Consider the following 25485-nt stretch of genomic DNA (forward strand, 5'->3'; position numbering starts at 1 on the left):
TGTTGGCTGGGATGGTATGTGGGGAGTGGTGTTTATATGCGACTGTAGCTTGTCAGCTTCCTGTGTCAAGCGTAAATCCGGCGAATCCCACACCGTTTCTCATTGGAATCAATCGTGTTCCATGTGGTGCCGGTGCTAGGTCCTCAACGTTCGCTGAATCGATCCAGGTGAGGCACCTCCACGAGTCCTGCCCCATTCTCCGAAAAGATATCTAAGTGTGTTAATGAGCAGGAACCCCCCCGAGCACACCGCGTGTGAGCAAGCACTCAGCAGACAGGCAGGGGTCAGACTATGCTATAGATGGAGGAGCACTGGCGCTCAGCTCTCTGCAGGTTAACATCACCCCCCTGCCCACGATAGTGAGCCGCTGACAGTGCCGACACAGTCACCACACCCTGGACTGATGTGACATAGACCCTGGGTATTCGGATGTTGGCTGCTGCATGTGTGGTGTTGCCTCGCACAGTGTCCAGGCATCATGGTCTGTTTGGGATTCTGAGCAATGACTCTCACATGCTACATTGCCTGCCCACCCACGGCAATCCACTTGGGGTGTGTGAAGCGCTCACTTAAACACGATTGCCAAATCCCTATTGGCAATAGTCTTCAACCGCACCTCCAGAGGCCTCGACAGTCAATGGGGATTGTGGGTGGTCGGTAGGGCAGATGGACAGGGACAAGGGTTTCCCCGGAATGGATACACACAATCCAGGGGTTGGTATGGCGGTGCCACGCACGGTTGACTCCCGGATGTCCCCCAGCGCCTTCCGCCACTCCTCCCATGGCGGCCCACCACTGGGAGGGTCGCAGACGGGGTTCCCCTCCACCAGCTGAGGGACTCCCACCCTCCGCCGAGTACTGGGGTGGGACAAGCCCAGTGACCTGGGCTCTTTGCCTGAGAGCAAAAATGGCTACTCATCTCCTCAGCTCCTCACAGAGGCCCTTTTGTCAGATTCATGTTTTCCAAAAAGTGTACTAATCAGCTCCAGCGTGACCACTTGCTGGGGTGGCCGATGTATGATGGGAGGCCTTAGGATATGGGGTGGCTCCCGTTAATTGAATGGAAAGAGGGCTTAAGTGGTGAATTTTGTTTCTCACCATGCTACGGTGAGATCCCGATTTTGTCTATGGGAGTGGGCGGTTGCATCGCAAACTGTTTGACGCCTGGCGCGGTTCTCGTTTTTGGCCTCTGCAATTCACCGGCCTCGTTTCACTGAAGCGAAAGCGCAAAGAGGACGGAGAATCGTGCCCTTAGTCTCAGGAACGGAGAATCCCGCTGATGGTCTTAAGAACATGACCAGCTCAGTTAGTAGTTGTGCTACTGAGGCATGATTAATGTTTGACATCCCCACCTAGAGTGCATTCAGTGTCCTTGCTACCCTCAGTGCTTCCTTCAAGTAGTATGGAACAGTACTGATTCATCAGCTGAGGAAGTAGGAATGGGCGGTGGTAATTAGCATGAGATTTATTTGCCTGTGTTTGACCTGATGCTATGGAACTTGATGTGGTCCAGAATCTATGTTGAGAACTCCCAGGACGTCTCCGAACTGTATACCGCTATGCCGTCACCTCTCATGGATCTGTCCTGCCAGTGGATCAGGACATAACCAGGGGTGGCAATGGTGGCATTGTATGATTCCATGAGTATGACTGTACCAGGCTGTTACTTTTTTCTCTAAATTTAGAGTACCCAATTCATTTTTCCCAATTAATGGGCAATTTAGTGTGGCCAATCCACCTACCCTGCACACCTTTGGGTTGTGGGGGCGAAACCCACGCCAACACGGGGAGAATGTGCAAACTCCACACGGACAATGACCCAGAGCCGGGATCGATCCTGGTTCCTCGGTGCCATGAGGCAGCAGTGCTAACCACTGTGCCACCGTGCTGCCCACCAGGCTGTTACTTGACTAGTCTGTGGGAACTTTGGAAATCTCCAGATGTTAGCCGACAGGGCTGGGTTTGCCGTTTTCGTGTTTGGTGCCTAGGTCGATGCCTGGTTGTCCATCCGGTTTCATTCTTCATTGTCGACTTTGTATCAGTTTTAATATAACTGAGTGGCTTGCGGGGCCATTTAAGAGGGCATTTCTGTGCACCTGGAGTCACGTCTGGGCTAGACCAGGTAAGGACAGCAGATTTCCTTTGCTAAAGGGTCTTCGTGAACCAGATGTGTTTTTATGAGAATTGACAATAGTTTCATGCACAGTATTGCCAAGACGAGCTTTCTAATTCCAGATTTCTTAACTGAATTTAATTTCCACCAGCTGCCAAGGTGGGATTAGAAGCAATGTCTTCAGAGCATTAGCCTGGGACCCTGGATTGCTAGTCTGGCAAGGACTGTAGGTGATTCTGTGAAAGTTACAAAATAGATAAGAACATAACAAGGCAAGGGCAGTCCCACAACAGGGAATAAGTGTTGGAGAAGGAAAATGTGGGCAACTGGGGCAAAGATTGCGGCAAGATGAGAGAGAAAAGGAATGATAGTTTGCCATGATCACAGTCAACCAGAATGTCATTTGTGACTTTGATGGTGCCAAGGAGGGAGAATCCTGATTAGACAGGTTCCAGCAAGGAGGTGCAGGAAAATAAAGATAGATTTGGGAGACAAAGGCATGTTTAAAGACTTTGAAGAGGAAAGAAAGGTCAGTTTAAGAACGGCTAACCAATCCAAAACTGTCATTTCAATGCTCGCCAAAGTTGAAAGTTTCGACTTTGGCAGAGGCGTAAAACCGTGACAGTTTTTCTACATATTGGTAAGGCCCTGGATCAATTTAACAGCCACAAAACTGCTAGTAGTCAACAGCTGGCTAAAGAAAAACTTGCTTTGGTATTCATGACCTCAAGACATCCCAAAGCACTCCACAGCAAATTAATAGTTTTGAATTGTAGCTATTGTTGTTATATGGATACATGCACAAACCAATTTGTCCTCAGCAAAGTCCCATAAACAGCAATAAGATAAATGATCTGACAACCTGTTTTGGTGATGTCAACATTGACCCCGACATCAGAAGGTCTCTTCTTTGAATAGTGCTGTGAGATCTTAATCATCCACTTCAAACGGCTGACAGAATCTTGGTTTAATGCCTCATCTTAAGCAACAACAAAATAATTTAAATAATTTTTGAAGTAAGCTAAAAATCCACAAAAACTTTCCAGACAGAACTGTTAAATGGATTTGATGTGCCAGTGAAATTGTGTAAACTATTTGCATTTTTTATATCACACAGATACAGAATAGGAGCCAATAAAACTCTCACTAGTTTTATCTTGCATTATTATTAGATTGGCTTGTCCAACGTGCATGTTATGCAGCAGATTGTGAATGTTTTTTTAACACCAATCTTCCTGGTGCTATTGAAACCAGATTTAAAATTACATTTAAAATAATGGCATTATAAGCCATTTCAGATCCATATGCCTTTACAGAACTAAGTCTGCTAACAATATGAGTATTTTACACGAGCAATTTAGTGTTTGATGCTAAAGTTAATATACAAATCAAAAAGTAGCAAAATCTAGTTTATTAAATGCTAAAATCCAAAATCTGTTCAAACTAATTTCCTTATGAGCCAATTGGTTGTGGATTGTCATTAGGATTAATGGTATAATTTCAAAACATTAAACTCTTGCACAGCTGAACACTGCCATCTGCTACCACAGATTGTCACTTTATCATCCTATAGCCTAGAAACAGTAGTGCTGTGTGAATCTCAATGTGAAAAGCACCTCACAGCCATGAGTTGTAAGAGTTTGAATTGGAGTTGTCCCTTTCCCAAGGGCTTTGGGGAAGTGCCAGACTGGAACTTTGAGCCAAAGTCATTTTGTACATTTTCCTGCTCACCCTCACATGGAATGCATGGGAAGGGAATGACATCACAAAGCAGGACACTGAAAATAAGCATGGGAAAGAGAGCAAAATTCAATCATTACATGTTTTAGTGAGGGGGAACTGATGAAAGGAGACTCTCCCTCAACAGACCAAAGAGCTATTTCCCTTTGAAAACAATGGCTCAAGCTGTCAGAGCTCAGAACAAATGTGGAAAAGTTTCTGAGATTTCTGAAGAAGATGTATTGGAGTATTGTACTTCAATGCCCACTATCTCATTCAAATTTATCTTTGTAACATTAATAATAATAAGCTTTTTAGCATCACGAGTAGGCTTACATTAACACAGCAATGAAGTTACTGTAAAAAACCCTAGTTGCCACATTCCGGTGCTTGTTCGGGTACACGGAGGGAGAATTCAGAATGTCAAATTCACCTAACGTCTTTCGGGACTTGTGGGAGGAAACCGGAGGAAACCTACGCAGACGGGAGGAGAACGTGCGGACTCTGCACAGTGACCCTAGCCGAAATCGAACCCGGGTCCCTGGCGCTGTGAAGCAACAGTGCTAACCACTGTGCTACCATGCTGCCCTGCTACTGTGCCACCTATTAATTGACCATAGTTGGGGTTGGTTCATACCAGCCTAGACAAAGCAATATGTTTGGAAATGGTTGGAGCCTTGTTAATCATGCAAGCTGTCCAATGTGCAGAATACTTGTATCATTGTCAAATAAATATCAATATAGATGAGATGAGGTAGATTTTGATAGGAATAATAAGGAGTCCACATACTGCTTAGTTAGTAAGAATCTAAATTGGCTGGAGTGGGTGCAGAGAAGATTCAACAGAATGTTGCCTGGGATGGAAAATTAAAGTTATAAAGAGAGGTTGGATAGGCTTGGATTGTTTTCGCTTGAGCAGAGAAGATTGAAGAGCAACCGGATCAAGGTATACAAGAGTATGAGGGGCATGGACAGGGTGGATAGGAAACAGCTGTTCCCCCTATATGAAGGGTCAGTCACCAGGGGACACAAGTTCAAGGTGAGGGGCAGGAGATTTGGGGGGTGCTGAGGAAAAACTTTTTATCCAGAAGGTGGTGATGGTGTGGAATGCACTACCTGGGAGGATGGTAGAGGCAGGATGCCTCAATATCCTTTAAAAAAAAACCTGGATGATCCTTGGCACGTCATAAAATTCAAGGCTATGAGCCAAGTGTTGGTAAACGGGATTAGGTAAGTAAGTCGTGTCGGTGCAGTCGCGATGGGCCGAAGGGCCTCTTCTGCACTCTGTGATTCTGGGGGCAGAGAAGCAACAGTATCTTGATGTACAGTTACATAAATCACTGGTGATGCAGATATAAGTTTACAAAATAATAAACCTAGCACTTCAGCTCTGAAATGATGTCAAATGGATTCAAACTGCTAACTCTGTTCCTCTCTCCACAAATACTGCCAGACCTTTAGAGTTTTTCCAGCACTTCCTACTTTTAAACCAAACACAAGGGTTAATTTCTAATGAACAAGAATGGAAAAGCAGGAAAGTGAAGTTAAACATAGTCCAGGATTTTGGGGATGGTGAAATTTCTCTTCCTGCCATCCTGGGATTCGGCAGCAAAAATTGGCGGGAATCAGACGTTGTGCAGCACCAGACCTCATCGGGGAGGGGGGTCTTCATCATCCTCCATCCCATGGACCTTACCCACTGATGCTGCCGACCCAGGGCAAATACCCTGTGATGCAGCTGGTGTAAAGCTTGGAGAGGGGGTGGGGATGAGGTGTCCGAAGGGGGGGGGATGGGATGGGACGGTTGAGCTGCCAGTGACCAGGTTCCATAGTCGGCGAACCTGGAGGTAGCAAGACGCCCCATGTGCCGCGGCCCTGACACACGCATTGTGCAGCCTCCTCTGCCTGCCTAGACCCCATGCCCTGCCCATCCTGGTCCATCTCCACATCCTCCTCGTCGGATGAGACATGTCATTCCTCCACCTTTGCCACCAGCATGACGTCCCTCTACAGTGCAATGTTGTGAAGGATTCAGCAAGCCACCATGATGCAGCAGACCCTCCTAGGGCTATATTGAAGGGTCCCTCCAGTGCGGTCAAAGCACCTGAAGTGCACCCTCAGCACGGCGATGCACTGCTCGAGTACGCTCCTGGTCGCTGCTTGGATGTTGTTATAACGGGTCTCCGTGTCGGTCTGGGGCCTCTTGATGGGCTTCATCAGCCACGACTGCAGCAGATCCAACCCCTCACCTGGGGGAGCACATCAAACATGTCGAGCACCGTCGAGTGCACCAGGACAAAGGTGTCATGCACGCTGCCTGCATACCGGACACAGACGTGCACAATGTGCAGCCAGTGGTCACACACCAACTGCACATTGAGGGAATGGAATCACTGCAACTGTTTAAGGGTACCCCCTCATGTGCTGGTGCCCATAGTGAATCATGCTTCCTGTCACTCACCCCCTGGACCTGGGGCAAGGCTGGCGATTGCGGCAAATGCCTGGGTAACCTGGTGGGCTTGGTCCACATCACAGGTAATGTCTTGTGCTGCCTGGGAATACAGGGCAACTGTTACAGAATGAATGCACCTGTGCGTGGAGGTCTGGGAGATTCCAGACAGGTCCCTGTTGGCGCCTGGAACCCTGTGGCATACCCGTTCAGGATGACTGTCACCTTAACGGCCACCAGAAGCGGGTGTCCTACCTCATACCCCCTGGGTTCCAGATCTGGCTCAGATGTCGCACGGTCTCCCTGCTCAGCCACAGTCGTCGGCAACATGCTCAGTCCGGCTGGTCCTCGAAGGACAGGTGCTGCCAATATACACCAGACCTGGTGCGACGCCTCCTTCTCGCCTCCTCCTCGGCCGGCCATCCACCATCACCAGCTGGCTCTTGCTCCTCTGGGGCAGACTCATGGTCTGTGGGATCCACCCTGAGCAACTCCTGCTCTTGCAGCCTCAGTGCATCCATCAGGTTTGTGACAGCCCGGCTGATGCCAGCCACACCTGGCTGTACACTCTACTCGATCTTCTGCAGGGGGTAAAGGGCAGACATTTTAGCATTGTGTCCAACCAGGTCCAACGGGCCACGTAGTGGCCCTGGCCCCACATTTACCCCTAACGCCTCCTCCTCCTCCCTCCCGATCCTAGCCCCACTGCCCCAGCTGTTCCTCCGGACACTCTTCCTTCTGCACCTGTCACCGGGGGGGCCTCCTGCCCCACCACCCAGCCCTGCTAGTGTTACGCTCTGTGGCCCCTGCCCTGAACCCTCCTGTGGGTTCTACCATGGGTGCCCTCATTCGGTGGGCTGTATCTTACTCAGCCAGCAGGGTGCCACCTGGTTGCAGGGGACGGGGGAAACCCGAGCCACCGACCGGTGCCATGCCTAGTGGCATGCGTGAGGGCAGGGACTGCAGATGGACTGGGCGGAAGTGTGGGATCTAGCTATAGTGTGCCGTGGGTCCTGTGTTTAACGAATGGGTTGTGGCGACCTGTCTGGGGGCAAGATGGATCGGAGCAGGGGTGCAATGAGGAGGTGGGGCTTGATGCCAGCCGGTGCTCCTGCAGGGTGGGCTGACTGATGGTGCCACCGGCAGGTCATCTGCCGGGGGGGGGGGGGGGGGGGGGGGCGCAGTATGAGAGGGTGGAAAGGGCATGCATCCGCTGTTCAGGGTGTGCTCTGCAACCCTGTCATCCACTTCTCCTGCAGTGGGGCAGCCAAGGAGTGTCAAAACCAGATGGGCCACAAGCTGCACTGGGCTATGCACGTCCCACTGATGGGCCGGCTAGGGTCTGTGGATGGCCTGGCGGGTCATGGGGAGGTGGGCACCCATACGGCCAGTGGTATTCTGCACATTTACAGGTCACGGTGGGCAGTCAGTGACGTGCACAGCTAAATGGCCGCCTTGCAGGCCCCAGCAATGGTGATCCTTGGCCGGACAGCCCGGTCCTGTGGGGACACTCCGGTCCTGCGGCCCATCTCCTGGTCGGCTCCCTCTACTCTCCCCGGCCCTGGCACATGCCCCCCCCCCCCCCCCCCCCGCAGCCAACGGCATAACTGGCAGCCCATGGTTGCGCCTTAGGAAACATGTCTTAACTCCTCGCTCCCCCTCAGCCGCCAGGGCACCCAGTTCCCATTTTTAAATACCACAAGTGAACCACACCTGCATCACTTCCACCTGGCAGAGGCAGAGCATCGCTGGAGCCCAGGCACTACCGGGTCAGCCCGTTCATGATATGCTAACGCCCATTACTATACAATTTGCATGCCGCTATCGAGGCACCGGAGCATGGTGTGCTGTTGGGCGCCCAGCACCAACCTTGATTTTCAGTTGATGCACGTTTCTCTGCCCGATCGAGATTCACGATTCCGGCAGCTCTGAACAGAATATCCCGCCCAGTGTCTTTGGAATCCCACTCAAACCTTTTACAAAGGGCCAGAATTTTACAGGGTGCCTTATTGCTTGCACCCGCACCCTGATTAGAAAATCAATAGGAAACCAATTGAAAAAGAAAATGTCCTCGCCCTGTTGTGGGTAGAAACAGCTCGGTAAGTGCAGGGAGGATCAGGCCCCTTCGGGACATTGGTGTGGATGTGGATTTTGCAGTGCAGTGTGAAAATGAATGAGGGTATTTTTCTTTTGGCAAGGGGGTTACCACTTTGTGCAAATAGCACCCCTCCAATGATAGTACACCCCTCCAATGATAGTACACCCCATTTCCTTCCTGCTCTTTTAAAAACCTTTCTGAAAAAACCTGCCCACTCCTGTCTGCCTGATTGTATAGCGTTAGTCTCCTTAGTTAAGGAAAGATGTAAATATGTTAGAAGGTTGACTAGTCCAATACCAGGAATGGACAGTTTGTCTGATGAGGAAAGGTTGGAGAGATCAGGTTTGTATCCACAAGAGTTCAGGAGAATAAGAGGGGCTGCATGGTAGCATGGTAGCATAGTGGTTAGCGCAATTGCTTCACAGCTCCAGGGTCCCAGGTTCGATTCCAGGCTGGGTCACTGTGCGGAGTCTGCACGTTCTCCCCGTGTCTGCGTGGGTTTCCTCCGGGTGCTCCGGTTTCCTCCCACAGTCCAAAGATGTGCAGGTTAGGTGGATTGGCCATGCTAAATTGCCCTTAGTGTCCAAAAATTGCCTTTTGTGTTGGTTGAGTGGGGTTACTGGATTATGGGGATAGGGTGGTATGGGCTTGGGTAGGGTGCTCTTTCCAAGAGCCGGTGCAGATTCAATGGGCCAAATGGCCTCCTTCTGCACTGTAAATCCAAGAAGAGGTGACTTGATTGAAACCTTTATTATCCTGAGTGGTATTGACAGGGTGGATATGGAGTCGATGTTTCCTCTTGTCATCGAATCTAGAACGAGGCATCACTTTTTTCAAATAAGGGGTCGCTCATTTAAGAAAGGGCTTCGTAAGTCTCCGGAAATCTCTTCCTCAAAAGGCATTACAATCAGAGGTCAGGATTCTCCTCCTGCCAGGCCCGTTTTCTGGCATGGCGTGCCCCCTGCCGTCAGCAAGATCCTCCAACCTAGCAGCCAGCCAACGGGGTCTCCCATTGTGGCCAGCCCACACCGCCGGGAAATTCAAGGGCAGGAGTCCGCTGCCGGCGAAGCGGAAGATTGTGCCATTGGAGAATCCCACCCAGAGTCTTTATGACAGAGCTAGATAGATTGTTGATTAACAAGGGGGTGAAAGGTTGACAGGGGTGAACAGGAATATGTGATGTTTAAGTTAGAATCAGATTAACCATGATCGTATTGAATGGCGGAGTAAGCCCAAGCAACTGAGTAGCCCACTCCTGCTCCTAATCCGTATGTGTGCACATATGTTCATATGCCTGTTCACGTCAATTGGTTTATGACATGGGCAGCACATTATTGGGGTCAATTTGCTTGTTAACAAATTCAATTGACCCCAATTATTCATTTACAAATGGCAGATGGGGTGCAAATCCCCCCCATCCCACAGCTCACGGTGGGTGAGAACGATTTAGGCTTGTCATCCTTCATTCTTTATATGCCAACCCCTGGTGTGGTATTATCATATCAGCATTACAAGGGTTAATGTAGTGTCGAGAGTAGTTACTAGAGGGAGCTGCAGATACAACTATATAAGGCAGTGATGCTAGACCTTAAGGGAGGTGTGTATGCAGGAGACAGCTAGTGAAGGTCATAAGAGTAGTTAGTGTGAGAAGGTTAGATTATAGTTTATAACTGTAGTGAGATTAGCAGTAGATGAGTGTAGTTACATGTTATTGATCAATTCTGTATTCTTAAGGACTAAGTGTCAAATCCCAGTTTAGTAGTGTAAGTAAAATCATAGCTTTGTTTAAGTAAAAGCTATACTGTGGTCTTTGTAAACACTGTGCCAACCATCCTAAATAAGCAACACAAAGAACACCACGGGCTGGATTCTCCACCCCGCAGCCCCACATTTCCAATTCACCCTGCCGGCGGGATGCTCCGTTACGCCGGCTGGTCAATGGGGTTTCCCATTGTGGGGCAGCCCCGCGCCGTCAGGAAACCCCCGGGCGCCGGCAAAACGGAGCATCCCACCAACGGAGAATCCAGCCACACACCTACCAAAAGCACAGCAGACAAGGGGCCATAAAATACGACCTGTGATGGAAACTTTATTTTCATTTTGAGACATTTATACAGAAACAGAGAGACTCACTTCTTAATAAGAAAATTGGAAAATTCTAAACCGGGAAGCTGAACACGAAGTCAGAAGCTTTATGTTCTGTCTTGGCTTGCTGCTAATGAATCTCCATGCTGAATGCAGCTGCAGAGCCTCTGAAATATACCTTGATGTGTACTCTCATCAAGATTTGCTTTTATCTAACATCCTTTCTACACAATGCACTCTGATTCACTGTGTGTTTTAGCTAAGTGCACAAATATCAAAGAAAATTGTGTGTGAACTTAGGCAGCATGAACCACAACCCATTTGCAATTTCCTATCAAGACAATAATCCCCAGCTAATGTCATTACTCATCCGACACACATTTCTTGATCCTGGTTAAATCAAACAAAGTGGAAAATAATGGAAACATTCAGTAGGGTAAAGAGCACATGTGCAAAAAACAGACAGGTTAACGTTTCAAATATGAGAATATCCTTTTTCCAGTGCCTGCATTATTTTGCTATTATCGGCATTCAAATGGTTTTGTTTTAATCTAGCAATTGTGTGTAAAAGAATATTGATTGTGTTACTTCTGCCTGTTTTATGCGAAAGCACTTAACTTCGAATCACACTGCACCATATTAGCAATGAATGCGTTAACATATTCATCTCACATTATTTTGCCTGCTCATAATTAAATAAAATATGAAATATAAGGAAGATCAAAGCCACTACCCTCAGCTCCTGCCACAAACTCTACTCCCAAGCCACTGATTATATCCCTTTGGCAGCTGCCTGTGGTTGAACCACACTGTGTGCCCCGGAGATGAGCTTTATTTATTCCTTCACAGGAAGTGGGTATCACTGGCAAACCCTTACTGATTGAGGAAGTGATGTTGAGCCACCTTCTGCAATGATTGCAGGCTCTCATAACAACTTTAGTACAATTGAGTGGCATGCAAGCCCATTTCATAGTGCAAAGAATCAATCACCTTGCATTGTGGGTCTGTAGTCACATATAAACCAAACCAGGTGAGATTGCCAAATGTCCTTCCCTAAAGTACATTAGTGAACCCCTCCCCCATCCACCCACAGATGAGTTTTTATGATAGGCAGTAATGTCATTACTGATACTAACTTTTTAAACAATTTTTTTAAAAATTATCCAAATTGCGAGCCTGTTTCCAGATTATTGCTCCAACCATTTTCAGCGGCTTCATCAATGAATGACCTTCCCTCCATCATAATATCAGAAGTGGGGATGTTCGCTGATGACTGCACAATGTTCAGCACAATTCGTGACTCCTCAGGAACTGAAGCAGTTCATATCTAAATGCAGCAGCACCAGAATAATATTCAGCCTTCGGCTGACAACTGGTAAGTAACATTCACACCACAGAAGCGCTGAGCAATTACCATCTACAACAACAAAAAATTTAACCCCACATTGACAATCAATAACAGCATGACCATCGCTGACCACCCCCAACATAAACATCCTGGGGGTTACATTGCCCAGAAACTGAACAAGACTAGCCATATAAATACTCTGACTACAAGTCAGAGGCTGGGAATGCTGTATAGAGTAACACACTTTCTGACTACCCAAGCTTTGTCTTCAATCGAGAAAGCACAAGTCAGGAATGTGGTGGAATACCCACCATTTGCCTGGATGGGTACACACCATTCAGGAAAAAGCAGCTCCATGTTTGATACGCCATCCACCACATAAAACATTTAGTCCCTCCACCGTTTAGTCACTCCAACACAGTGGCAGCAGTGTCTATAAGATTCAGTGCAGCACCTCATCAAGACTCTTTCAACAGCACCTTCCAAACCCATGGGGCAGGATTCTCCGACCCCCCGCCGAGTGGGAGGATCGCCGGGGGTAAGCTTGAATCCCTCCCCCGCCGTCCTAATTCTCCCGCCCCCCAAATATTGCCCGGCGTGAGTCGCGCCGCCCGCATCGGAGAATGGCGGGGTCCGACGCCACTCGATGGGCCCCTTGGCTGACCGAACTCTCTGGCCTGCAATGGGCTGAAGTCCCGCCCGCCTGCAGCCGGTCCCGCCGGTGTAAATTAGAGTAAGTCCCTTACTGGCGGGACCTGGCGGCGCGGGCGGGCTCCGGGGTTCCTGGGGGGTCATGGGGGGATCTGGCCCAGCGAGGTGCCCCCACGGTTGCCTGGCCCGCGGTCGGGCCCACCGATCTGCGGGCGGGCCTGTGCCGTGGGGGCACTCTATTTTTCCGCATCAGCCGCTGTGGTCCTTCGCGATGGCCGATGCAGAGACGAACATTCCCGCGCATGCGCGGGGATGACGCCAGCATGTGCTGACACTCCTGCGCATGCGCCGACTCGCGTCGGCCGGCGGAGGGCCTTCGCCGCCGGTTGGCGCGGCGCCAAGCCCCTATCCCACCGGCAGGGCGGCAACCACTCCGGGGCGGGCCTAGCCCCTGAAGGTGCGGATGATTCCGTACCTTTGGGGCGGCCCGATGCCGGAGTGGTTCACGCCACTCCGTCCCACCGGGTCCCTCGCCCCGCCGGGTACAGGAGAATCCCGCCCATAATATCTACCACCTGGAAGGTCAAAGGCAGCAGACACATAGGAACACCACCACCTGAAAGTTTTCCTCCAAGTCATAAACCATGCTAACCTGGACTGTATTGACATTCCTTCGCTCTTGCTGGATCAGAACCCTGTGCCTATACCAAATAGACTACAGCAGTTCAAAAAGGCAGCTGATCAGCAGCTTCTCAAGGGAATGTAGGGATGGGCAATAAATGTTTCCGAGCCAACAATGCCCACTTTCCATGAACAAAAAAAACTTAAAGATCAGAGAACGTCTTAACGTTTGCTGCGGATTTTTGAGTCTTATTGTTCTGATTTGATTAGGGACAAGTAACTTTTTGTTTAAAGTGGACAAAGATTGATGACCAAGTCACACATTCGGAGAATAAAGTCACAGGATTCCAGTTTTAAACAAACAAAATAAACTTTACTGTACAAAGTAAGAAAAGTATATCCATCTTATACTTAACATTTAGAATTAACAGGAGGCAAATATGAATCAATAGGCCAGCTATCATCAAAAATACAACACTGCACATGGAATGGCAGGTGTGACCTAGACAGATATCACAGATTTTTCAACAACCAACCTGGACATCAGCGACCATTGTGAGTCACAAAACCTCATTGAAACTTTATCTCCCTCACAACGGATTTCAACTTCTCACTTTTGATGATTAAGCCTCTGAATTCCCTCAAAAGCTGCTGTGACTCAGACTGTCTCAATTATTGTTCACCTCCCATACGTTCAATCTCCTTAACTGTGTTCCACAAGATGCACAAAGCTGCACTCCTGCCTCTAATTATTGGCACATTTCCAATTTTTTTCGGCTTTACTAAGCTGGCACTGCCCTGGGTTTCTCTGAACGCCAGTCTCATAGCAACACCAAGCAAAAACTGGCTCCCAAATCTTCTCTGATCCTACTACCTGACACAGAACCATTGACATTCTGTCACTTTCTCAGTTCCCCAGGACTTCTCGAAGCCCTAACTGCCAGATGCTAAAAAATAACTACTCGTGCTTCTCTGTGAGCTGAAAACCACACCAGGTTCAAACTGCACCTAACCTTCAGCTGCACTAAATGGTTCCGAGCGTTTCTTTGAACCCTAACTGCCAAGAGCTTACTAACAACAGCACCTTTTCAGTATGGGACCTCTTCCCCTGCTGCAGAACACTCACTCACCCAGCAAACACAAAAATAAATTGAAACTTTCTTAAGTACCAGTCCATCTTCATAATGACGTCGACTTTCAAGGTTCACAGAATGCTTTTAAACTAATTTAGTTTGAATTCTCAAAACAAAACTTCTCTCTTGATTGCACGCTTTTCAAAGCGTATAAACATCACCATCTTCAGCTCTCCAGCTGACTCAGCCCACCTGCGTTTTATGGCTTTAGCCTCACCAGCTTTGAACCCCCAAAATGAACACGGCCCCAACTTTTTCTGTGTAGTAGACTCCAAGCTGCTTTAGTTGCATTTATCCAATTTTCCAGAACTAAAAATTAACTCCAAAATATTAACCAAAATTATTCACTAAATATTTGTCATTTTTGTTGTTGACATTTTTGGGTTTTTTTTGTTTTGGCAGTAGTCCTTAATTATTATTTCATGCGCTCCACTACAGTTACATGCACCAATAAGAATTTTTTTAATTGACATGTTCAGAAGAAGATAAGATATTCAGAGGGATGTTACGCAGGTCAGGTTATGAAGGAGACATTCCTTGCATACACAGTGGGCTGGATTATCCGATTCGGCAGCTATGTCCGGAGGATGCATCTGGTCTTACGACCAAAAAGTCGGCGCCGCTCCCACACCAATGCTCTGTCCGGTGGGGGACAGGCAGCCGTGCCACACCTGGCTTTACCTGTCAATACAGACGCAGAATGACCGGGACTGTGGACGCGCATGCGCACGGCAGTGGCCTGTGGCGGCTGAGTCATACAACATAGCGTCAGCCGCATGCGGAGCTGGCCTGCCAAAAATTGACCCCTCCGCTCGCTACTCCTGGACCAGTCCTCACTAGTCCCCCAACCCACGCCGAAGCCCCCGCTGCCAGCGGAACGGTCCACACAAAGATGGACCAGGTGTCACAGCACCTGGAGGGTCTCCCAAGCCATTCAAGACCGGTGGGTGGTCAGGGACAGGGCAGGGTGGCACACTAGATCCCCCTCTGGGACCCAGGCACCTTGGCGCTGCCAGGCTTGAGGCACACTGCCAGGTGAAATGTACATTGTAGTCAGAGTAGATCACTTGCTCATAAAATATGTGAAAGGCGCATGTATATTAGGCGGGATTCTCTCAGCCCACGCTGGATCGGAGAATCGCCGGGCCAGGTGCAATTCGCGCGACGCCCTCCCGGCACCTTTCCGCCGATTCTCCGGTCACCGGAGAATCGGCGGCATTAGCGCAGGCGCGGTCGGCACAGCGCCGGACCGGTGCGCTCTACCCACCGCGATTCTCTGCCCAGGATGCGGCGACCGGCCGCCCAAAAAAGCCCGAGTCCCGTCGGCAGCGTTCATATCTGGTCTTACCATGGATGACGGTAAAATGATATAGTGTAGATTTATTTGTTCTTAAGGGCAGCACAGTAGCATTGTGGATAGCGCAATTGCTTCACAGCTCCATGGTCCCAGGTTCGATTCCGGCTTGGGTCATTGTCTGTGCGGAGTCTGCACGTCCTGCCCGTGTCTGCGAGGGTTTCCTCCGGGTGCTCCGGTTTCCTCCCACAGTCCAAAGATGTGCGGGTTAGGTGAATTGGCCAATGATAAATTGCCCTTAATGTCCAAATTGCCCTTGGTGTTGGGTGGAGGTGTTGAGTTTGGGTATGGTGCTCTTTCCAAGAGCCGGTGCAGACTCAAAGGGCCGAATGGCCTCCTTCTGCACTGTAAATTCAATGATAATCTATGATTAATCTAGGACAAAGGTTCGGCACAACATCGTGGGCCGAAGGGCCTGTTCTGTGCTGTATTTTCTATGTTCTATGTACCCGGAAGGACCTCTAAGCCGATCCTGTCGGGGGCGACCTGGTGGGGTGGGGGGGGGGGGGGGTCTGACCCCAGGGGAGGGCCTCCACCGTGGCCTGGCCAACGATCAGAGCCTACCGATCGGCGGGCCGGGCTCTTGTGGTGGGGGCCTCTTTTTCTCCGCGCCGGCCCCTGTAGCCCTACGCCATGTTGCGTCGGGGCCGGCGCGGAGAAGGAGGCTACCGCGCATTCGCATCGGTTGCAGCTTGCATGCGCAGACCTGCGCCGACCATTTTACGCCGGTATCGGCAGCTGGAGCAGCGTGGGTCGCTCCAGTGCCGTGCTGGCCTTCTGTAGGGCAGAGGATCGCTGCACATAGCAGTCCAATGGCACCGTCGTTAAACTCTCCAGTTTTTAGGACGGCGTCAACACTCTGCTGTCAGATGGGAGAATCCCGCCCATAAAATACCATTGCTAATAAATAGGTAACACCCACATTATCTGATTGGATATGAATGTATTGAGTATTCATCTGCTCAGTATGCTGGGATTAATTTCCAGCCAGCGGTTTCTGTCATTATATAAATCGTGGAAAATGTTCTTTATGAATTAAAACAATACACGTTTTGGTAAATTTGTGATAATAGATTGTAATTTTATTTGTTAATGCCATGGATTTACTAAATACCTGCTTTATGTTACATTTCTGTTCGACACCAGAATCGTTAGCATCAATCAGATGGTGAGAAAGAAGAACTGATGTTCTGGATACCCTGGGGTTTTATTGGTAACATGCTTTATTGCAAATATTTTACATTTCTTTCCAGGCGACATACTAATCTCAAATACAATACATGAGAAAGAAAGAACAATCAATGGCCAGTCTTCCCACCAACCCCCTTTCAAAAATTCAAGTGCCCCTTCCCACTGAACAAACCCTTTTGCAGATTTCACAGCAACCTGAATTAAAGCAAAATGCTGTGGATGCTGGAAATCTGAAATAAAAATAAGGGCAAAATAATCTACCTCGCAACTCCACAAACGCGAACCACGAGCGGACAGAGAATTGGATGCCGGCCAAAATTGAAGTCCGTACCCAGCGCCGAATTGGATGCTGTGCTCCAGTCCCTCGCTGGTGGCGATAACGAGGTCACGCCCCACATCAGCAGCGGCAAGCAAAACCGGTATTTGCAGTCATTTAAGTACAATTAGCAGGCTTGACACTCTATGCTCTGAGCCTCCACGATGCTCTGCCCCTCTCAGTGGGAGATCTCCTGTGTGTGATTTGCGACAGGTATTAACAAAAGGGACCTGGACACCATAGCTGCTGAGGGAGAGAAGGTAAGCACAATTTTAAAAAGGGTTTAAATTGGAGCACTCGCTGGGGGGTGGTGGTGGTTGGGGGGGGGGAGCTGACAGGGCCGGGGAGAGTAGTGGGGAGTGACTTGCTAACAGCTCCATGGATTCGTCAATGGGATGGCCGTGGCCAAGCTCAATCAGTGACACACCAGGTACTGACACTCCTCAGTGCACTCTGCAGAAGCACTACCCCACTGCACGGGAAGCAGGGGATTAAGACCATAAGACATAGGAGTGGAAGGCCATTCGGCCCATCGAGTCCACTCCACCATTCAATCATGGCTGATTTCAACTCCATTTACCCGCTCTCTCTCCATAGCCCTTAATTCCTCGAGAAATCAATAATTTATCAACTCCTGTCTTAAAGACACTCAACGTCCCGGCCTCCACCGCCCTCTGTGGCAATGAATTCCACAGACCCACCACTCTCTGGTTGAAGAAATTTCTCCTCATCTCTGTTCTAAAGTGACTCCCTTTTATTCTAAGGCTGTGCCCCCGTGTCCTAGTCTCCCCTGCTAATGGAAACAACTTCCCTACATCCACCCTATCTAAGCCATTCATTATCTTGTAAGTTTCTATTAGATCTCCCCTCAACCTCCTAAACTCCAATGAATATAATCCCAGGATCCTCAGACGTTCATCGTATGTTAGGCCTACCATTTCTGGGATCATCCGTGTGAATCTCCGCTGGACCCGCTCCAGTGCCAGTATGTCCTTCCTGAGGTGTGGGGCCCAAAATTGCTCACAGTATTCTAAATGGGGCCTAGCTAATGCTTTATAAAGCTTCAGAAGTACATCCCTGCTTTTATATTCCAAGCCTCTTGAGATGAATGACAACATTGCATTTGCTTTCTTAATTACGGACTCAACCTGCAAGTTTACCTTTAGAGAATCCTGGACTAGGACTCCCAAGTCCCTTTGCACTTCAGCATTATGAATTTTGTCACCGTTTAGAAAATAGTCCACGCCTCTATTCTTTTTTCCAAAGTGCAAGACCTCACACTTGCCCACGTTGAATTTCATCAGCCATTTCTTGGACCACTCTCCTAAACTGTCTAAATCTTTCTGAAGCCTCCCCACCTCCTCCATACTACCTGCCCCTCCACCTATCTTTGTATCATCGGCAAACTTAGCCAGAATGCCCTCAGTCCCGTCATCTAGATCGTTAATATATAAAGAGAACAGCTGTGGCCCCAACACTGAACCCTGCGGGACACCACTCGTCACCGGTTGCCATTTCGAAAAATAACCTTTTATCCCAACTCTCTGCCTTCTGCCTGACAGCCAATCGTCAATCCATGTTAGTACCTTGCCTCGAATACCATGGGCCCTTATTTTACTCAGCAGTCTCCCGTGAGGCACCTTATCAAAGGCCTTTTGGAAGTCAAGATAGATAACATCCATTGGCTCTCCTTGGTCTAACCTATTTGTTATCTCTTCAAAGAACTCTAACAGGTTTGTCAGGCACGACCTCCCCTTACTAAATCCATGCTGACTTGTCCTAATCCGACCCTGCACTTCCAAGAATTTAGAAATCTCATCCTTAACAATGGACTCTAGAATCTTGCCAACAACCGAGGTTAGGCTAATTGGCCTATAATTTTCCATCTTTTTCCTTGTTCCCTTCTTGAACAGGGGGGTTACAACAGCGATTTTCCTATCCTCTGGTACTTTCCCTGACTCCAGTAACTTTTGAAACATCATCACCAACGTCTCCACTATTTCTTCAGCTATCTCCTTTAGAACTCTAGGATGTAGCCCATCTGGGCCCGGAGATTTATCAATTTTTAGACCTCTTAGTTTCTCTAGCACTTTCTCCTTTGTGATGGCTACCATATTCAACTCTGTCCCCTGACTCTCCGGAATTGTTGGGATATTACTCATGTCTTCTACTGTGAAGACTGACGCAAAGTACTTATTCAGTTCCTCGGCTATTTCCTTGTCTCCCATCACAAAATTACCAGCGTCATTTTGGAGTGGCCCAATGTCAACTTTTGCCTCCCGTTGTTTTTAATGTATTTAAAGAAACTTTTACTATCATTCCTAATGTTACTGGCTAGCCTACCTTCAAATTTGATCCTCTCTTTCCTTATCTCTCTCTTTGTTATCCTCTGTTTGTTTTTGCCTTCCCAATCTTCTGACTTCCCACTACTCTTTGCCACATTATAGGCTTTCTCTTTTGCTTTGATGCATTCCCTAACTTCCTTTGTCAGCCATGGCTGCCCAATCCCCCCTCTGATAACCTTTCTTTTCTTTGGGATGAACCTCTGTACTGTGTCCTCAATTACTCCCAGAAACTCCTGCCATTGCTGGTCTACTGTCTTTCCCACTAGGCTCTGCTCCCCGTCAATTTTCGTCAGTTCCTCCCTCATGCCCCTGTAGTTACCTTTATTTAACTGTAACACCTTTACATCTGATTCTACCTTCTTTCTTTCAAATTGGAGATTGAATTCGACCATATTATAATCACTGCCTCCTAAGTGCTCCCTTACTTTAAGATCTTTAATCAAGTCTGGCTCATTACATAACACTAAGTCCAGAATGGCCTGTTCCCTCGTGGGCTCCATCACAAGCTGTTCCAAAAAGCCCTCCTGTAAACATTCAATGAATTCCCTTTCCTTGGGTCCACTGGCAGTATTATTTACCCAGTCCACCTACATATTAAAGTCCCCCATGATCACTGTGACCTTGCCTTTCTGACATGCACTTTCTATTTCGTGGTGCATCTTGTGCCCCTGGTCCTGACCACTGTTAGGAGGCCTGTACATAACTCCCATTATGGTTTTTTTGCCTTTGTGGTTCCTCAACTCTACCCACACAGGCTCCACATTATCTGACCCCATGTCGTTTAGTGCTATTGATTTAATTTCATTCCTAATTATCAAGGCAACCCCACCCCCTCTGCCCACCTCTCTGTCTTTTCGATAGGTTGTGAATCCTTGGATGTTTAAATGCCAGTCCTGAACCCCCTGCAACCATGTCTCTGTGATGCCTACCACATCATACCTGCCAGTCATAATCTGGACCACAAGCTCATCTACCTTGTTCCATACACTGCGCGCATTTAAATATAGCACCTTTAATTCTCTATTGACCGTCCCTTTTTGTTTTCTTCGTGTGGTGGACCTTGGTTTACTGAGCCTTTCCATACACTGTGTCATATTTTGTGGGATGGGGACTATTGTAACCTCTCCTGAGTTCTGTCTTTTCATGCTTTTTTGTATTCCTAAGCAGCTACGCTTCCCACTGATTACTTCACCTCTTGGTTCCCTGACTTTCCCTTCCCCCCCAATCTTTAGTTTAAAGTCTTATTGACCACCCTATTTACTCTTTTCGCCAGAACACTGATCCCAGCTCGGTTCAGGTGGAGACCATCCCAACGGTATAGGTCCCCCCTGTCCCAAAATTGATGCCAGTGTCCCATGAAAAGGAACCCCTCATTCCCACACCACTCTTTCAGCCACGTGTTAACTTCCCTTATTCTTGCCTCCCTATGCCAATTTGCACGTGGCTCGGGCCGTAATCCGGAGATTATGACCCGTGAGGACCTGTTTTTTAATTTGAATCCTAGCTCTTTATAATCTCTAAACAGGTCCTCTTTCCTAGACTTGCCTATGTTGTTGGTACCGACATGGACCACAACAACTGGATCCTCCCCCTCCCTCTCCAGTATCCTTTCAAGCCGGTCAGAGATGTCCCGCACCCTAGCACCGGGCAGGCAACATACCATGTGGGACTCTTTATCCTGCTCACAAAGGATACTATCTATCCCCCTGATAATAGAATCCCCTACAACTACAACTTGCCTATTTACTCCCTCCCCTTGAATGGCCTGCTGAACCATGGTGCCTTGGTCAGCTGACTCATCCTTCCTGCAACCCTGTTCGCCAACCACACAGGGAGCAAGTGCCTCATACCTGTTGGACAGAGTCAAGGGCTGAGGATCCTGAGTTCCTGACTGCTGGTTCCCTTTACCTGCCTGAATTGCAGTCACACCCTGCTGTCCCTGGCCACTAGCAGGATTTAAACTACTTACTCTGACAGGTGTGACTGCCTCCTGAAACACAGTGTCCAGTTAAGTCTCCTCCTCCCGGATGTGCCTCAGTGTTTGAAGCTCAGACTCCAGCTCATCAACTCTGAGCCGGAGCTCTTCGAGCAGCCAACACTTACTGCAGATGTGGTCGCTGCAGCTCGCAATGGGATCTGCCAGCTCCCACATCAAGCAGCTCAAGCACATCACCTGACCAGCCATCACTAATTAATTAATTAGTTTAATTTAAGTTTATGGTGGGGGCAGCTTCAGCCAATCAGACACTACCTTGCACTTTTAACTGAAAAACAGCACAATTAGATTAACCACTTACCTTTCCTGGTTACCTTACTGCACCAAACTAGCAAATTATCACTGTCTGTATCTGTATCTCTCTCACTCCGGCTGTGTCTCCTTGACCTGCGCAATGCTAATAATATAATATAATAATGCTAATAATAATATAATATGGCACTGCCAATAGATTGGCAGAGCTCACCTCAAACAAACGACACATGCACCTTGGCCTTTGGCGCCCTCCCTGGCACACTGCCCTTCTCAGGACAGAGACCTCACCAGTGACACTATCAGCGAACCCACTCAGCAGGACCGCCAGCTGTCTCCAAGCCCTGTCTATCCACCGCCCCCCTGCTCCCATCCATCCTGTCACAACCTGTGTGTCACAGCCAGGGCCCACATCATACTACAGCTATGTTGTCTGCAGACGCACATTCTGTAGGACCTACTCATAGACAAGCCTCTAAGCATCGAGGCGATTGGTGGCACACCATGACCCACTCCACCGCACAACCAGGTGCACCCTACTGGACGGATAACAATTGCCCACCCAATGAGGACACCCACAGTAAGCCCCACAGGGGAGACAGTTAAGGAGCCACAAAACCTATCAATGACAGGGATTGTGACAGCCACTGGTACCCCTGTTGACAGGGACGGGTGGTGTGGATAGAAGCTCCCCAGTGTCACTCGCTGATGGGGACAGGGGTGCAGTGTGAAAGGCAACATATCTTGGGGAATGGCTGAGAGGTGGGTGTAGGTCTCTTAACGAAGGCTGGAGGCACAGGATCTTCTTGGGGAAGACTGTACACAAGAGGAGCCTGCCTCAGAAGAGCATGGCCAGCCGGTGAGGCTTCAGTGCCGGCCATCCAACACGCCAAAGAGGAGGTGCAAAGGAGGTGCCACATTAGGCCACATGTATACCGTCACCTTCGAGAAGATGCCGGACCACCTGTGCCGCCAAAGACTTTGGCTAACTAGGGAGACCGTGCATCACCTATGCCAGATGATAACGCACTTGACACCTTGTGGGTATGGAAGCGGATACCCAGTCCTGGTGGCCGTCAAGATGACTGCCGTCCTGAATCTTTATGTCTCTGGGTCTTTCCAGGGGCCGAGCGGGGACCTTTCTGGGATCTCTCAGACATCCGTACACAAATGGATCTGCACTGTGACAGGTGCCCTATGCGCCTGGGCAGCGGACTATGTAAACTTCAATATGGACCAACCCCACCAGGATGCCCGGGCAGCAAAATTTGCCGTCATCGCTGACATGCCTCAGGTCCAGGGGGTAATTGATGGAACACAAGTTCCCCGAGCACCAGCTCATCAGGGGGTTCCCTTCATCAATCAGAAAGGCTTCCACTCCCTGAGTGTGAAGTTGGTGTGCGACCACCAGTTGCATATCATGCACCAATACCCAGGCGACGTGCACAATGTATACATCCTGGATCACCCGTTGGTTCCCGGTACCTTCGAGGTACTCCCTCGGATGAGGGGTTTGTTCTTGGGCGACAACTGTTACCTGCTGAGGTCTTGGCTAATGATACCTGTTCGGAGGCCCCAGACCGATGTGGTGAACTACTATAACGACACACATGCAGCAACCAGGAGCGTCATTGGGCGGTGCATCGACGCTCTAAAAATGCTATAAGGGTCCTTCCTGTTTATTCCCCCGTATTTGTCCTTTATTTTATTTTGCCATTCTTATTTTGATCCATGGATGATTAATGGCTACGCCTCTTTAAGTAGCCTGTATCTTTAATTCAAGCAGAATAATTCAGTACTTACTGGAAAGAATTCCAGTTCCTGCTGGTTTGAACAGATACTTCAGACATGTTGACACCAAACAAAGAGAGAAGGGCTAAACTTGATTTGATTGATTGGCTGGGGCCCAATGAACCGGCCCAAAAGGCTGTATTTTGCCCAGAAATGAGTGGTAATTGCATCTTTTCCCGTGGGATGGTTCAGAGATCTGAAGGTTTTAGTTTTGATTCTGGCAGCCCAGGGGTAAGAACCTGTGAACTCTCTTCAGATAGCCTGTGGTGAGTGCTATCTCTCTCCAGATAGCCTGCTGTGAGTGCCATCTCTCTCCAGATAGCCTGCTGTGAGTGCTATCTCTCTCCAGATAGCCTGCTGTGAGTGCCATCTCTCTCCAGATAGCCTGCTGTGAGTGCCATCTCTCTTCAGATAGCCTGCTGTGAGTGCCATCTCTCTCCAGATAGCCTGCTGTGAGTGCTATCTCTCTCCAGATAGCCTGCTGTGAGTGCTATCTCTCTCCAGATAGCCTGCTGTGAGTGCCATCTCTCTCCAGATAGCCTGCTGTGAGTGCTATCTCTCTCCAGATAGCCTGCTGTGAGTGCCATCTCTCTCCAGATAGCCTGCTGTGAGTGCTATCTCTCTCCAGATAGCTTGCTGTGAGTGCTATCTCTCTCCAGATAGCCTGCTGTGAGTACTATCTCTCTCCAGGAACCCTGCTGTGAGTGGTATCTCTTTCAAGATAGCCTGCTGTGAATGCTTTCCCTCTCCAAGTGGACGGCCATGAGTGCTATCTCTCTCCAGGAATCCTGTTGTGAGTACTATCTGTCTCCAGAAACCCTACTGTGAGTGCTGTTTTCCTGAAACTACAGAGGCCCGAATACAAAGCAGAAGCTGAAAGCAAAGTTTGAAGCGAAGTAAGGAGTCTCTTCAGAAAAGCTGTGAGTACTGTATTTCTAAACTACTGAGAACATGAATGAATGAATTGATGATTCTTCAGAGAAGACCGGTACAGGTTGCAATCAGAGACTTTAACCTGAAAGCTTGCTGTGAAGAAAGATGTGCTAAAAACCATTATCTGAAACAAAGACTCGTATTCCTTTCATTTATGATTTTTACCCTTTTCCGTCCCTCTGTTTTTGTCTGTCTTGTGTGCGTGTGTGTGCGTGTGTATAGAGGGTGGGGTGCAAGATAAAGTGGGAATGAGGTATTAGTTAATAGTTAACCTGTTGTATTTGCTGCATGTTTCCCTACGGTTCTTGTCATAAATAAAAAGTAATTGTGCTTTCATTTTTCTAAGAATGATTAGTTAATTCAATTGTGTTGCGAGTCCGGGTCAAGTGGGGCTGGAATTGACTGTGCACTAACTGTAGTTGTAACTGTAGTTGTAGGGGTGTCGTAACAATGTGCTTCCGATGCCTGGACTGCTCTGATGGGGTGCTCGAATATAGCTCCAGGAGGGTCTCGAATCATCGTGCTGGCCTGCTGCATCCTGCACAACATCGCGCAGCAGAGGGGTGGGGGGACATTCTATAGGAGGAGGAAGGACGCCAGGCTTCATCTGACAAGGAGGGTGAGAAGGATGGCCAGTAAGAATTAGTAATGGAGCCCGGGCTGGCATGGCAGGCCACCCAACGTCTGCTCCAGGGCCGTCGCACACAGCACAATCGCATCACCATCAGATTTTCCAACTAAGAGGCCTGGCCATCGGCAGCTCCACTGTCCTGTCCCACCTCTCCATACACTGCCCCCCAACCCCGTTCCAAGTAGTGCCCCCTTTCCCATATCCACTCACATTCTTACCTTGCCCTCCTGCCTTTCCATCCCACCATCTCAGCTCCTCCTCCTGTAGCCATCTGGGATGGCCACGTCCCGATTACAAAATGGACACTTGCAAAGACCGCAGGGAAAATTGGACAATGCTAAGAAACAAGCAGGTGCAAGCTCTGTCTGTTGATTAGACCCTTAAACTCTCAGACAGGACAGAAACTACCAAACAATCTACATACTAATGAGCCATCTCTGGGGACAAAAGGGAAACATT

The 25485-nt window shown here is 48.8% G+C and overlaps 1 protein-coding gene across 1 annotated transcript; it reads left to right on the plus strand.

Annotated features, from left to right (window-relative positions):
- Window positions 1–22623: 22623 nt before the first annotated feature.
- Window positions 22624–23337, plus strand: LOC140411442 (putative nuclease HARBI1). Its single transcript, XM_072500546.1, has one exon. The coding sequence runs from the start codon at window positions 22624–22626 to the stop codon at window positions 23335–23337; it is 714 nt and encodes a 237-aa protein (XP_072356647.1).
- Window positions 23338–25485: the final 2148 nt, after the last annotated feature.

The sequence above is a fragment of the Scyliorhinus torazame genome, chromosome 4, assembly GCF_047496885.1.
Source record: "Scyliorhinus torazame isolate Kashiwa2021f chromosome 4, sScyTor2.1, whole genome shotgun sequence".
Lineage (NCBI taxonomy): Eukaryota > Metazoa > Chordata > Chondrichthyes > Carcharhiniformes > Scyliorhinidae > Scyliorhinus > Scyliorhinus torazame.